At 31.7% G+C, this 16,552-nt stretch overlaps 1 protein-coding gene across 3 annotated transcripts; it reads left to right on the forward strand.

Annotated features, from left to right (window-relative positions):
- Positions 1–449: 449 nt before the first annotated feature.
- On the forward strand, positions 450–16,241 carry LOC134281952 (uncharacterized). 3 transcript variants are annotated; one of them, XM_062764390.1, is made up of 8 exons: positions 450–515; positions 1,479–1,715; positions 2,118–2,216; positions 3,583–4,065; positions 4,285–4,482; positions 5,022–5,251; positions 5,503–5,665; positions 15,532–16,241. In XM_062764390.1, exons 2-8 carry the CDS (start codon positions 1,487–1,489, stop codon positions 15,882–15,884), a joined length of 1,755 nt encoding a protein of 584 aa, XP_062620374.1. In that variant the 5' UTR covers positions 450–515; positions 1,479–1,486; the 3' UTR covers positions 15,885–16,241. The 3 variants fall into 3 exon arrangements, with proteins under 3 accessions (XP_062620374.1, XP_062620375.1, XP_062620377.1); XM_062764391.1 differs by having other exon boundaries at positions 3,583–3,900; XM_062764393.1 differs by lacking the exon at positions 3,583–4,065 and having other exon boundaries at positions 15,532–16,240.
- The last annotated feature ends 311 nt before the right edge of the window (positions 16,242–16,552 follow it).

The following is a 16,552-nucleotide window of genomic DNA, read 5'->3' on the forward strand; positions in this document are numbered from 1 at the left end:
TAAGACACAAATCTTAGCAGAAACAACATTTTGATTTTCTCCTCAATCAAAGCATTGACGCTGAAAAAAAAAATCGATAAAAAATCTCACGTATGATTAGAATTATCTCTCTTGGAAAGAAATGACCATTGCATTATACAAAGGTATTTACACAAAGCAAAAAAAAATTTATTAAATCAGTCTTCATAACTGCAAGAGCAAGTAATGTAATCGTCAACACAGGTGCAATTCTGGCTAATTCTGTTAATATAAATTCTTTATTCAAAAACGAAAGTACTCCAGGAGATGCACCTTCTTTGTTGTTGCATAAAATCTAATTGGTAGCTTCTTTTGTCGCTAAAGTTAAAAATAGTAGTCTCGTTAAACCAGACGTTCAATCGGCTGACACCGTAAATCTCCGACAAGACGCTCTCGGCTGTCCCGGTGAATCTCTCTCTTACGGAGACAGCCAGGCGTCTGGTAAATCGAAACTATTTAAATAGTGTTGGGCTGCCATTTAAAAAAAGATTGAGCAGGTAAGTACTTCTTACTCTATATTTAATTCGTTTTTACAGTAATAGGACTATGCCTTGTGTATTAAATTCATAATGATTTTCTTTTTATTAAGATTATGAATATAATCATTATTATGCTTATTATTGTTTCCATTATTTATTTTAAAAACCAAATTATAAGGATCAATTTGCAATCTGGAGCATTTAAAAAAAACAAATTTTAAGGACCTATAATTTTTTTTACTCATTGTGTGTATTTTAAATCTCGTCAAAATCAAAGTTTCATTTAGTTTAGATTTCATTTATATTAATGAAATCTAGATTTTAACAAAGTAGAAGATATGACTCGGTGATATAAATAACTAGGGTACATGCAATACTAAAAACAGCAAAGGGGAATTCCAAATTCAGAGTAGGGAATTCACAATGTTTTCGTGTCTACTTGATCTGAAAATTTCATATTGACTCTTTCATACCTAAACGCTGGTTTTTTCTCATTGTGTATTTTTTTCCGAAAACTATTTTACATTTTTCATTTTTTTTGGGGGGGGGGGGGTGGATTATCAGTATTATTGTCTCGATATAGAGCATAGAATGAATTAATAAAGTAATAAATAAACCAGAGAGAAGGTGCTGTTATTATATCAAAACTTTCATGTTGAAGAGGAAAGCACAATTTAAATTCCCCCAATCCCGTTGACAACTTAATTCAATGAGAATACTTAATTCTCATTATGTAGGAACAATGCATAAAACGAATTGACACATTGAGTTTCATTCATGATAAGAATTCAGCTTAATATTTATTCATAATATTATCTCAAAATGAAGTCCACTGATGCAAATAATACCAGAAAAAGTTAATATATTTTGTCCTATTTTGTAAGATAGAAAAAATTCTTTTTTATTGCTTTCAAGAACATTAATCTAAATAGAAATAATTTTCAATTTAACCCTGATCATGTATATACAATGTATTATTAGGTATTTATATGGCTGGCACTTCTGGACCGGAAATGCCGGAGGACAAGGCAGATGAAGACGAGGCTGTGACCCAGTTTCTGATGAGTATTGGCCTTGACTGCCTCACAGAACTGTTCTCCAAACAAAAGATTACCATGGATATTTTAAAGGAGATGACTTCAGAGAATTTGAAGGAGGCTGGAGTACAGGAGTATGGTTACAGACACAAGATTATTAAAGAACTTAACAAAAGAAAAGGTATGTAAACATGCATTTAAGAAATAATTAATGGATCATTTCTAAGTTATTATCGGATATAGTAGTAAACACGGGTTAATCCATGTGATCAAATCTTATACAGCCAAAATGGCTTTAATTCAGATTCAATCAGTTAACAAATATTTGAGTAATATATTTTCAAACCCACGGCGATTTTTTTCGAATCTCAATGATAAGATGTGACTTTGTTAATCACGTTTACCACTAATGGTGTGAAAATATTTTGATCTATTATGACCTAATAATGAATTAATGGCCACATGAAAAATCCGTTTATTATACAAGTTTTACATTGTTTAATATATAAACGGAAACGTTTGTAAATGTTAATATTTCAGAACAATGATCACATGAATGATAATAATAATGATAATGTTTTAGGGACTTCGGCGTCTGTTCAAAGGTCAATATATCAACGAAAAAGAAAGGCAATCTTTGAACAGCATAATATGATACCCAGCAAGAAACACTGCAAACTTGGTAATAGTTTTTTTATTGATCTAAGAATGGCCCAAGGCTTTAAAATCTCGATCGTTTTTGTGCCTCTGTCTATTTATCTGCAAACAGATACATAGATTTATTTCATTAAAAGTCAGGCCAGTTTCTATGCATGATCCTGTTACAAAGTAATTTAATGTGAAAGGACACGAGTTTGATCAAATTTAAATTTAAGCAATTTCAGCTTAAGGTTATCCGATCCTCAGGTTCTGAAAATCAGGCATTGAGTAGTTGAAAATGCTCACAAGGATGTCTCTAAATGCTCAAATTAAAATGTACTCAAATTCTTTAAAATTCATCTTCAAATTTAATCATATTATATAGGGAAAATTGGTAAATCTCGAATAATTTTTCAGGCAATGCGATTTGAACTACCTACTGCATATTTTCTAATTGATAATTGATCAAGAAATACACTTAAGGAATAAAAATCATAGGCATCCGGGCTTTTAAAGAAAATTGCATGCATTTTCAATTATTTGGACTTTACTCTCTCCTACTTACTTCCATTGTTTCAGAATGCATAGAGTATGAAGTGTTTCCTTTCAAAGAAAACACTGCAAATCACATCTAATTTCACATAATGCATATAAACATTGGTAACTAAGGCTAAATTAAAAGAAATTTGATTTTTTTTAAATATGCAAGTTCTACTTCATTTTATGAGGTACAAATGTTAACCTTTTTAAATAACGTTTGTTAAAACTTTAAAGAGCATTGAATCATGCGTAGAGGCATAAAATGAAATTTGTTGCATGAAAAAAATTCAATTTCAAGCCTTATTTTAATACTTATTGCATTAAATTATAAATTAAAGAGTTATCCTTCCTGGCTGAGGATCGTATATCCTTAACACATTTAGATTGTGAATGTAGAGATGGGTCACATATTTAAATGAGGTATTTCTGCAGATATTCTTTCAGAGTAATTTAACTTTCAGATATGCTTATGCCCCTCACAATTTATTTTTTCCCCTTTATAATATGAATACTTTGGTAGGAAAGTATTTTCCATTTAAGCAGTTTTGTCAATGAATTTGTTGTTTGCCTTGAAATTATGCCCTTCAAACCTTTTTGAATATATGTATTTCGTCCGCTCAATAATTGCTGCTCAATGTTTGAAAAAAATATACACATTCAGTCCAGCTTTCTTATATGTTGACTGTAAGCAAAATCATTTTTCACATACATGCATGCTCAGACTAGTATTTTTCTGTTAAGTTGATGAACTTGATATATCAATAGATGATTAGAACATAAAAAGAGAGTTTTTTAAAATGATACTTGTATACATGTATATGACTTTATTAATTTATTTAGTATATTAATTTATTAATTTGCCTATACAGGGAACACTTTTTATCAAAAAACTGCGCCGTACCCGAAGAGAAAATCCGTGAAACCAGGAACACAAATACCACAAATCCATCAGACGGCAGCTTCGACACAGACATCCTTTCCTTCATCTCAAAATAATTTGTCAAGTACGAGGAATTCAAATAATCATGGGTTGATGCAAACCATGGCTACTCAAAACATCCCACAAACAGTTTCTTCCAACAGTTTGAGTAATACTAATTCAATATTTCCTGCCACTAGTAATAGTCAAATTGCTACAAGAAGTACCAACCAATCGATGCTGGTAAATATCCAACCAATATCAGCAGGTAATAGCCAAGGCACGAGTCAGTCAATTACATTACCCAACCAGTCCTCTGTCAGTCCATCAGCCACAACTTGTATCACTACCTCATCCTCCTCCTCAACATCGACTTGTTCAAGTTGTACAACAATGTCTTCATCTCCATGTGCTTCACACTTAACCCTTACATGTAAGTAATAAAACAACTGTTCGGTTAATCATACAGTCAAAATTTCAGACCAATGTGAACCAAACACGCCACAAAACATGAAGATAAAGATCGACAGGAGGTGCTCACTTATCCAAAACACCTTTTCCTACCTTTGATTTTAGAGGTTTAGGTTCGTTCTGCTTACAGTTTGTATTGTTTGTATGATTGTCTTTCGTTATCTTCACATTTTTGGAACAGATGACAATGATGACGCCATTACAGAGGACGAAAATAGGTTCTTGAGGTTTTTATTGTTGGCACAACTGGGTACTGAAGCTATGAGGATGGCATTTGACAATACTGTTCCACCACCCCACCTGGCTTCTCATCTACAGACTCATATACGCAAACTAAAGGAGAGATGTACTTCACAGCAGATGAAGGTCCTTTTCCCAAGTAAGGAATATAAAATTCAATTGAAATTTCCCAAATTTATTAGATAAGAATGTCATAATTTGCTTTTTTAAAGGACAGATTTAATGCAAAAACATGTATACTAATAATAAGCTTCTTTTTTCTGATCTGAGGACAGATTTTATGCAAATATACTCCGTAATAAGATTGATTGATTGTATATTGTTTAACGTCCCTCTCGAGAATTTTTCACTCATATAGAGACGCCACCACTTGCCGGTGGAGGGCTACAAATTTTGTCCTATGCTCGGCACTCAGGGCCTTTGAGCAGTGAGGGATCTTTTTCGTGCCAACACCTACTGCGACACGGGGCCTCGGTTTATACGGTCTCATCCGAAGGACCGGTCTCCACGTCCCGCAGTGGGATTTGAACCCGCGACGTAAGGATTGACTCCTTACTTCGCGACTCTAGAGCAGACGCTCTAACCACTGCGCCACACGGGCTCCGTAATAAGATATAAAGTTTAAAAAAATTTTATTTATAAATGTTTACTCAACAGAGCATTAATATTTCATTTCAGCCTATCTGGTATCGACGACAAACTTCGATACAACTTTGCTCTACACTCTTTTCCGTAATACAGTGAGTGTTAAGGCGCCCTCTAACGGTTGGGGAAAAGATCCTCGCCCTCACAGCACCTCTCTTACTGATGATATAGAGCGAGTAAGGATACACAGAAACTCCATCTGTCATGGGAAGACTTCAATGGATCAACTGACTTTCCAAAGGAAATGGTTTGATTTATCAGAGGTGAACGTTTAATTTATCTTCGACCTTATAAAGATAACCTTATGCAGTTTTCCTACAAGCCACGTGTTATATAAAATCCGTTGAATAAATCATTTTCTCAGTCAAGTAAATGTCACAAAAATTCAATACCATTTAACAGAAACATAGACGTATCTACTGTTTTCATGTACATGTATTATAAATTTGATAAAATACTTCTACATTATCTGGTGATCACTTGAAAATTGATTATTTTCTTTGACAATTTTTAGGCAATTTCTCGTTTGAGTAATGGAAAATTGAAAAAAGAAACTTCTTCTTTGGAGACGAGAAATTTTGATAAGAAAGCTAGGAAGAGTATCATGGATGACTTTGATCTCCTACAAAATAGAGTCTCAGAGTTAGAGCAGACTCATATACCAGCGCACATAAAAGGTACGTTCTCTTTCGTAAAATAAAAATACAGTCACAAAATTATTCAAGGTGGGAAATTAAGAAACCAGACCACATGGGGATAAATAGTAAACACTTTGTTATGATCCTTTTAGATAATGTTATATTTAAAAAAAAAAAGGATGCATCTGGAACATAAGTTGGGATCGAGGATTTGGAATGAAAACAATATTTTGAATATTTTCCTATTCTTTTTTTTTTTTTTTTTTTTTTTTTTATTTACAGATTCTAATACATACTTATACAATACAAATATACATTTTCTGTAAATTTTTTATAAGAGAGAGAGAGAGAGAGAGAGAGAGAGAGAGAGAGAGAGAGAGAGAGAGAGAGAGAGAGAGTAGAGCAAGAGAGAGAGGAGGGCGAGAAGGGATAGTAAGAAAAAAATTACAAAAACAGATTCTTCCAGGGTTTCCAGGCTTCGTCAAAAGTCAACTGATTATTGTTTTTATATGCAATATACTTGTTTATTTCATACATATATTTGATGGAGGATATCAGTCCATTCAAGGAGAGGTATTTACCACTACATCTCATTCTGTAGATAAAATATTTAATCTGAAGAGCAATGAGATATTTTATTTTGTCTAATTTTGCAAAAGATCCCAATATGAATTCTTTTTTCAAATATACAACATTAATATGAATCTTTCTAAAGCAATAACTATCAAAACTATTCAATAAGTCTTGTACTACTTCACATTCCCAGAAGATGTGTTCAATAGTTTCTGTCTCAGTTTCACAAAAAGAACACTTGTATGAATCTATTTTCTTAATTTTATGTAAAAAGGAATTTGTTGCTAATATTTTATGATTAATGCGGAACTGAAACCACTGAAGTTTTGTATCTTTTGTGAGCTTAAAAGGAAATGAAAAAACTTTTTCCCATTCACTATCATTCAAGTTAAAAATTCTATTCCAGCTAGTCTGACCTAAAGGCTTGATATCATTGCTTTTCAAAATTTCATATAAATTTCTTGATTTCTTCGCATTTAATAAACGGAATGTTTTTTGTGTAATATATGGCATATAAACAGTTGGCATAGAAATAATATTTTTGATTTTCATCCATTCTCTAATAGCAGCTATAAGTCCATTGTACTCAAGAAAGTTTGTATGGATTCCATATTTCAATTTAAACATATTTACATCCATAAAGGAACCGTCCTCTCTTAAGAGATCATTTACGAAAAATATATTATTTTCAAACCATTTCTTATAAAAAATTGGGTTTTTTTTTACCATTCAGAATATTTTTATTAAAAAATAGTGGTTCCATGGAGGCACTTGCTTCTAGTTCTGGTAATTTAAAAAAAAAATAGCCAGGCTTCTAAAACTTTTTTCCAAAACATATTTTTTACATCTTTAATTTTCTTGAGAATGTATTCTTCTCCACAAAAAACTGTTTTTTTTAAATCTAAAGTTAGATATGAATATTTACCTTGCAGTATGACATTTTTCATCCATACAAGTTTCAGAGACATAATAAACTCTTTAATACTAATCATCTTGAAACCGCCATCTTTAAGATCTTTAATACAAACTCCTTTTTTTAGTCTAAAATCTTTAATTTTCTTGAGAATGTATTCTTCTCCACAAAAAACTGTTTTTTTTAAATCTAAAGTTAGATATGAATATTTACCTTGCAGTATGACATTTTTCAATACAAGTTTCAGAGACATAATAAACTCTTTAATACTAATCATCTTGAAACCGCCATCTTTAAGATCTTTAATACAAACTCCTTTTTTTAGTCTAAAAGCATTACTCCCCATTACAAAAGAATAAAAGGTGTTTTCTAAATCTTTTATATATAAATCAGTGGGATTTGGAAGGGAGGCAAAAATATGATTCAATGTTGGCAATAAAAGTGTTTTCAAAACTGTTAATCGTCCTAGTGGTGTGAGATTCCTATGTTTCCAATGTCTTATCATTTTCTTTATGTTTTCTAACTTTGAACTGAGATTCCTCGAAAGTATCTTCTGCAAATCTATATCAAATTCAATACCAAGTAACCTAAAGTTTTTCTTTCCCCACTCAAGAGATTGATTTTTACATAAAACCTCATCACTACCTTTTTTGCTACCTATCCATATTACTTGTGTTTTATCGTAATTTATATGTAAGCCGGACATTTTTGCAAAATCTCTAAGGGTACCTAAACTTGATTGTAAAGATTTCTCACTGCCATCTAATATAAGAGAAGTGTCATCAGCGAGCATCGAGATTTTCTTTTCCCCATCAATAAAATATATACCTTTGATGTCTTTGTTGTTTCTTATCTTAATAGCAAGGATTTCAGCACATATCAAGAATAAGTATGGGGATAGTGGGTCTCCCTGTCGACACCCTCGATGCAAAGAGAATGTTTCAGATAAATTTCCTCCCTGATTTACTGCTGATGTAATGTTTGAATAAAATAAACTGACCCATTTCCTCATAGACTTTCCAAAATTAAAGAATTTAAGTGATTTTTGAATAAAAGCCCAAGAGACAGAATCAAATGCTTTTTCAAAGTCAACAAGAAGAAGAAGACCTGGTATTTTTTCTTCTTCTGTGTATTGCATAATGTCATAGATTAGTCTAATGTTTTCAGCTATATGCCTGCCCTGTATAAAGCCTGTTTGATCAGGATGTATAATTTTATCTAGAAACCTTCTAATTCTATTTGCTATTGAACCAGATGCAATTTTATAAACTGTGTTTAAAAGAGAGATAGGTCTCCAATTTTTTAACAAGTGTTTAGGTTTGTCACCCTTCGGTAAGCAGGTAATGATTCCATGTCTCTGAGTTACACTTAAGATATCATGATCATATGCATAATTAATTGATCGGACAACAAAAATGCCTATAAATTTCCAAAAGACCTTAAAAAATTCTGAGGTAAAGCCATCTGAGCCAGGTGATTTATTTGATTTCATCCTAAAAAGTGTTTCCCCTGCCTCCTTCATTGTAATTTGACCTTCTAATGACCTTGACTCTTCATTGGAAAGCTTTTCAATATCTGAAAAATTCATTTCCTCCTGAAGGTTAACATTTTCAATGACATCATCTACATTTCTATATAAATTTTCATAATATTGTTTGGTTGTTTTTAAGATATCTGACTGATTATAAACTGTCTCTCCATTTTCTAATTTAATTTTTGGAATAATTTTACTTATGAAATTTCTTGACTCGAGATTACAGAAATATTTTGTCGGTTTCTCCCCTTCTTCTATCCATCTTGCCCTTGACCTTATATATACACCAGCCATTTTTTCTTTTCTAATATCTTCCAACTCTTTCTTTTTTTCTTCAAGAGTTTCATTATTGCTTGTAGACCCCTGTGCCAATTCCTCCAGGGAACTTATTTCTTTTATAAGTTTTTCTTCTTTAAAAATTCTGGATTTTTTTTTAAAAGACGAATATGAAATACATTTCCCTCTAATTTCCATAAGAAGTGTTTCTAAAAATAACTGGTCATTGACTAAAAATACAATATTTTCATCTTCAATAGATTGCAAGTTATCTATATTGTATACTGGAACTGCATACTGCTCTTTAACCCTTTGTATCACCCCCTTAATTGAGTTTAAAAATTCTTCATCATATAAAAGAGAATTATTAAATTTCCATAATCCTTTGCCTTTCTTAAAATCATTGAACTTTAAACATAAAGTAATAATCGAGTGGTCGGACCTATAGCTAGGTTCTATAGAACTTGTTGTAACACTTGACAGTAAGTTCTCCGATACAAGAAAAAAATCTAATCTACTTTGCTTAATGGGACTTTTTTTTCTCCAAGTATATCTCAAAGCATCTGGATTATTTTGTCTATAAATATCAACTAAGTTGTTATCTTCCATAAGCTCTATAACCCTCTGTCTTGCATTAGGGTTATTTATATGTTTATAATTATAGTAGTCTAATTCAGGATTTAAAACAAGGTTAAAGTCACCACATAATATAACATTTTCACAATTAAAATCATTAATGTACTCATGTAATCTTTCATAAAAATCAGGGTTATCATTGTTTGGTCCATATATACAACATAAGAGAAACCTTTTTTCATCAGCAGTAAAATCTAAAAGAAGAAAATTACCATCCACGTCTCCTTTTTCCTTAGACATTTTAACCTCAAAATTATTATTGAATAGAATTGCTATACCTCTTGCATTTGATGAAAAAGAACTAAAGTAACAGTCAAAACCCCACATGCTTCTGATTTCATTTTCTATTTCAGTTGTAAAATGAGTGTCCTGAAGGCAGTAAATATTATAATTCATTCCTCTAAGATAATTAAAAACATCTCTTCGTTTGCTGATATCCCCCAATCCTTGACAATTAGCTGATAATATTTTCAAAGACATGATGGATAATTAAGAAATTTACCTCTGACGGAACCTGGAGCTTCTGTACGAATCTTGAATAAACACAGAATTGAGTTGTAAAGAGAAAGATAGAGTAGAAAGGAAAGAAGTAACAGAACAGGAAAAAGTTTGTAAAAAGCATTCAAACAGTTCAAAAATTGGCTAGCTCGAAAATTGTCAATGGGCCATATTCGCGTACAGGCAAAAAAGTCACAACCGGAATTTAATATTTTAAAGTAATAGCAAAAACTTCGACGTCAATGGACCTCAAAGTTCCGGAATAATCACATGGATGGAAATTAAAATTCCGGGTTGTCTAAATAACACTTTACACTATTTGATTTTTTCATCAAGATTGTCCAACAAGTCAAACTTCATTCGTTTATCGTTCACCAGTCCATAAACACTTCCATTAAAGTACCACGCATTGTCTATTTTTGGGTGGTCTTTTAATCGGTTTATGAGGATCCCATTCAGTCTCGTCACATCGTCTGTCAGCCAGATCTTCCCATCTGTATTTTCCTATTCAGTTGAATGGAATGCCTACTTATATTTCAAAACATCTACGTATTACACCTTTAATGGGCTAATATGTTTTTGATCAACAAATATTAATTGATTCGAAAATACATATTTATACTAAAAGATGGATTCTTTCATTCGTTAATATATATTGTTTGTCCAGAATACTTATATTCCCCAAAGTTTTCACTTCTATAAAAAATAAAAAAAGAGGGAGCTGGGTTGAAATTATTTTTTTTTCAATTTTATGTCGACGAGTGACAACTCCATGTTCAAACATTTATCAATATACAATATCTTAAACTTTGTGTTTGCAGAAAAGAAGAAGTCACATCAGTTTGATTTCAAATTAAAAATATCTATGTGAAGAAGAATCAAAATTTTACCACGATATTTATATATTCAACGTGAAAGTATCCATTTTAATATTTAATTTTTTCACAGTGAATTATCAAATATACACGAAAAAGAATGAATATATAGCAACCACAAGTCAAATTTTAAATTTAGTATATACCACTTGTGTTATATATCAAATCAAAGCTTATAAAAAATTGTTTAAGAAAAATATAATTTTGAAATTTTCTGGTCAAGCATTGTTACTAAAAATAGATTGCGAAATGTAAAGGTATTGTTCTAGTGTGTGACCACTTTTCTGAAGAAAATACCTAGTAGCATTGAGGTCAAAACTTAAGGTAATGTATTCAAAATATAATCTCTCTCTTCTTATTTCCTTTGCCCAGAATCCGAGTTATTAAAGTTCAATTGCATCAAACACCTAGATTGACTTGAATCATTAGATAGTGAGAGTCGTCTTCCAGTATAATTAATTGGGTTACATGGGACACGCAACGTTACGTTGACGTTATGCTTATAAAAAGACGTCAACAAATCCAATCAATAAAAATGATCACAAATTAATTTAAAACAAGATTTGTTTGTAAAACACTATACACCCGGCAACGACAAAATAAAAAAAAACTTTTTGGCACATATGTCACAGTCAAGGTCACAAGGCAATTGACCTTGGTGTCATTTGAGAGAACATGATTAGTAAAATATGGATACCAAAAATGAAGTATCTGTTTCTTGCGCTTCAAAAGTTATTGCAAAGGTTAACTAAAAACGAAAAAAACTATTTTTAACATACAGGTCACAGTCAAGGTCACTGGGTTTTTGTCTTTAATTACTAGACTGTATTTATCCTTTTGTAAAATTAATCTTTGTGTTGGGCACAATGCTTGCAATTACAAAATTCCGTGGCGGATCAAAGGGGGTCGTATCCGCCCCCTAAAATTGTCAAAGTTAGCGTAAATCATAGTTTCGTCGAGAAAATATAAAAATGTCTACTCGGTTAACCTCAATTTTTCCTACAAAATCTCTAGAATTCAGCTTAAACCAGATTACCCCTGCCGATTATGGGCGCCCCCTCTAACTTTAATTCCTGGATCCGCGCATGGGATTTATAGAGAGTTGGAGTGATAAATACTTATCATATAAGGAATCTAAAAATCATGAATTTTTTATATAAATTATCAAAAACAAAAAATTTGTATTTTAAATTCTTCATACGAATACATTTAATATGATGCGGAGAATTGGTAATGAACTGGTATTAACTGGGAGCGTGATGTAAATCTTAAATTATTCCGATATGTAAGTGGAGACTAATAATCTGAATAACTAAAAAAAACTAGAAGAATATAAGTCATAGATATGACCGCAGCATATGATAAATTCTGAAGAAAAGGAGGGGGAATTTAATTTAAAATTCCTTTGAACATTTAGTTAAACATGTAGATCATTCCTAATGTGTGTTAAAGGTTGTCCGAATTTTTTGTGAATTATTAAAGCTCTCTCTCTCTCTCTCTCTGATGTAAAACATTTGATTTGCCCCGCTTTTGAGAAAGCGATCGAGGTTTCTTCAAATCTTATTCGTCTGTCTGTTTGTCAGTCAGACTGTAAATCTGTTTGTATGTAACAAAAATTCAACCTTGGTCATCTCTTTAGAATTGGAACAGAGAAGAGATAGAATTGTATATTATTCATGTGTTTAAACTGTGACAAGACCTTTCTAAATACACTACAAGAAACCTATATATTGTCGCAAGCGTCAAAAATCGGCCGCAAACCCAATTAATTGTTCCTTTGATATAGTAATAAGAAACTGAAATTTGCATGATCTGTTTTTAAAATTCCTTACATTTATCTATTAAAATATCCTCCTGACATAAAACACGTGCATGCGACATTGCCGATTTTCCTTGAACCTTGACGTTTGACATACTTTTCAAAAATGCAATTTTCCCCTTATAACTTCTGATTGAGATTTATATAATGCTTTCATATTTAACATGTTCATTGATGTGATTTCTGACCCCCTTGATCTGGACCTGTATGTTTGACCTAATTTTCAAAAAATCAACTTAAGTTATAACATTTGGATGACATATTATAGGGCGTTCATATTTGGAACAATATGCCATAAATAATGTAATATTACCCACATAGAGACAAACAGCCGGTAAAACAAATTAAAGATTTTGTCTATACACGTACATGTATAGTACATCGGTACATGCAGCACTTTCATCCCCATGTATGTTCATTAAATTAGATGTCAATGTCTAAGACATTTGATATACACTTTAAATTTTTTTTCATCACGTAAATATTATAGGGCGTTCATATTTGGAACAATATGCCATAAATAATGTAATATTACCCACATAGAGACAAACAGCCGGTAAAACAAATTAAAGATTTTGTCTTTACACGTACATGTTTTATAGTACATCGGTACATGCAGCACTTTCATCCCCATGTATGTTCATTAAATTAGATGTCAATGTCTAAGACATTTGATATACACTTTAAATTATTTTTCATCACGTAAATGAAATTTTTCATGAGTGAATTCTTCAATACTGTTTTAATAACCAAAAAGTACAATCTGAAAAGAGTCAGAAATGAAAATTTTAAAATATCAGAAATGAAAACTAAAACATGTCGGCCATGAAAAGTTGAAATATCGAAAAATTTCCAATCGGCAATCCTCGGCTGACTCCGCTAGGTTCCATTCAAACCTCCGAGGTGCGATATATGAGCCGCCCGAGATGCTCCAAGTGAAAAATACCAGAAATGAAATGCAGCTGGGGGACCACAATTTTAATTTCTTTTTTTAAATTTTAGACCTCTTTGATGCATCAGTAATATTATTTTGCCTATTTGATTATTACAATTCATCCATCTACCTATCCATATGTTCATATTCTACATAGGCATCGAAACCGGGGGGTGGGGGTGGTAAGGGGGGGGGTATAGGGGTCTCAACTTCCCCCCCCTTTTTTTCAAAGATAGATATTTTTTAGGCATTGAAAATTGTGGTTTACCTTTTTTGTTGGTTTAGCCGCCCCCCCCCCCCCCCACCTTCAATCAGCCACCCCACTTTCAATTTGCGACGTTTATGCCCTAACATGCATGTAATTTATTGTTAGTGTTGTAATCAAAAATACTTAGAAATTTTAGAAATAGTATTTACCAGTCAAATATAATCTAAGTAAAATAATAAAATCTACACAACGTATTAGATTAAATGCATATGATCTATATCCATGGAAAACGAATCTAGAATATTTGTAGGCCTTATTGTCTCTTGAAAAAAATGAGCACCTGGCAAATACTATTTTTACATTTGTGTTGTATATAAAAATAATAAAAAACATATATATTAAGTTTCAATAAAATGCCAATGTAAGGATATAAACTGTATATCAATGGGAAAAAAAATCATATGAGACAAGCTGAATGAACATTATAAAAGAAGATATCCCACGTACCAAAAGTACAAAATTTTCTGTGACATGAATTTTGTAAACACGTTCTTCTGGAATTTAGCATATCATACAATAAACTTATTTATTCATGAACTCAATTGAATTTATTTACATTTCTTTTAATAAAAAAAATCAGAAGGCTATTGTATTTTTTTCTTTACACTAGATACTTATTTTCTTACATATTTATTTTTATTTCTTACTCATGATTTTAATTTTTTATTGCTTCAAAATTATAACGTCAATTTTACTTTATAGAAGTTTTCTTTTTCAGTCCTAATCATCGTTCCTTGTTTTATATTTTTGACATGTTTAATTAGTATTTTTCTTAGATAAAAAATTATTATATTTAAAATTACCCCTTCGGGTACCCCATTAAAAAGACATCGAGAGTTATCCCCCTCTGAATATTTCTATAGTTACAGTAAACAAACTACATTACAAAACAATTTCCAGGAATCGTGGAGGGCGTGAAAATGACGTCAAATATCATTCGCGCTGGCTATATGTTGTGTTGTTATTTGAAAGATCGCTTCTTAGCGCCGATGCAAGGAAAATAAATCTACACAGTTTCTTAAAGAGGAGAATATTCTCTTTCGATCTATTATTGTAACACATATGCAACCGGTTCGTCAAACGAGTGAAAAAACTCTCCGAAAAATGCTTACATTTGACTTTCCATAATCATAGCAATATACATATCTGGCTAGTCGTGTTTGGTATCATTATATTCAGAATAATCAACTGTATCTACCATTGTACAAAGAAATCCGAATATATCCTCTGTTGTCCTATAAACAGCGAAATAAAAGAATGCGGTTTTTATGACGCGCTAAAATCGTGACGTTTTATTTCAGAACATGCTTGAACATTTTATAGGAATTAAAACAAAAAACAGCGATAAAAAATTATAAAATTATAATTTTTAGATTGTTTAACAATTTATCTTTACAGTTCAATTAATTTTTTTGAAGTTAGAGACACGAAAGTATGTTAAATACGCTTTTTAAAACTGGTAGTTTTGTATACTGTCACATAGCGCAACGTAAAATGACTTGTGGTTGCTAGAATATATTTAAACATATTAAACCTTCTGAAAATGTGTAAATATTTCTTTTTCGTAACTTTTATTTAGAACGTCAAACTGAGGAGATAAAAGTGTGGGAGGAAGATGATGAAGTGTTCTGTGAGACTCGTGCCTTTAATGAGTTTGAAGAGATGATGAATATTCATAATATAGTCACCATTATAGGAGGACCAGGTACAGGAAAAACAGCAAAGGCACGCCATCTAGCGATCAAATACAAAAGCGAGGGATGGGAGATCATCCCGGTCATTTGTTTAGAGGATATCAAAAACTTTGGACATTTCAGTGTTAAACAGCTTTTTTTGTATGATGATCCAGCTGGTGTGTTTGGGTTTGATAGGTCAAGATACAATTCCTTAGTAGATTTTACAAAAATCATTAAGTCCTTATCAGAAAAATAAGCAAAATTCATTTTCACTTGCAGAAAAGCAGTGTTTAATGAAGGTAGAAAATTAGACCTGTATATTTTTCAAAATACGATTGATATCGAGAGCAAAGGAATGTCCCTTACAACAAATGATATGAAGAAAATGCTCACAATTCATTGTGAGAAAAGCAGAGTTGAAAAGTCTGTTTATCAATGCTTGTCATTTAAATCAGGATTTTTGATGTTTCCTTTGCTTTGCAAACTGTTTTCGAAAGAAGTCCAATATCAAAAAGATGGAGGACGATTTTTTGAAATGCCTAAGCAGTGTTTGGTTGCAGAGTTTGAGAAAATGAAGCTTCTAAATAAGACTCACTACGCTTCGTTAGCTCTTTGTGTGTTATCTCAGAACAAGCTTAACATACATGATTGGAAAGATACTGAAACATTAAATCTTATGGTCAAACAATTTAGGATAGAGGGATCCTTGTCTGAATTGCAAGTATGCGATGCTTTAAACGAAATGAATGGGACATATGTCATCAAAATTGATGAAATGTACTCTTTTGTTCATGACGCCATATTTGAAGTAATGGCATATATGTACGGGAGAGAATTTCCCGAAATGGTCATATCTAAGATGAATAGTGGATATATTTCTAGATGTGTGAGGCTGAAACCCGATGCACAATCAAATCTTAATTC

The sequence above is a fragment of the Saccostrea cucullata genome, unplaced genomic scaffold, assembly GCF_032062105.1.
Source record: "Saccostrea cucullata isolate Sc308-1 unplaced genomic scaffold, CSIRO_AGI_Scuc_v1 ctg837, whole genome shotgun sequence".
Lineage (NCBI taxonomy): Eukaryota > Metazoa > Mollusca > Bivalvia > Ostreida > Ostreidae > Saccostrea > Saccostrea cuccullata.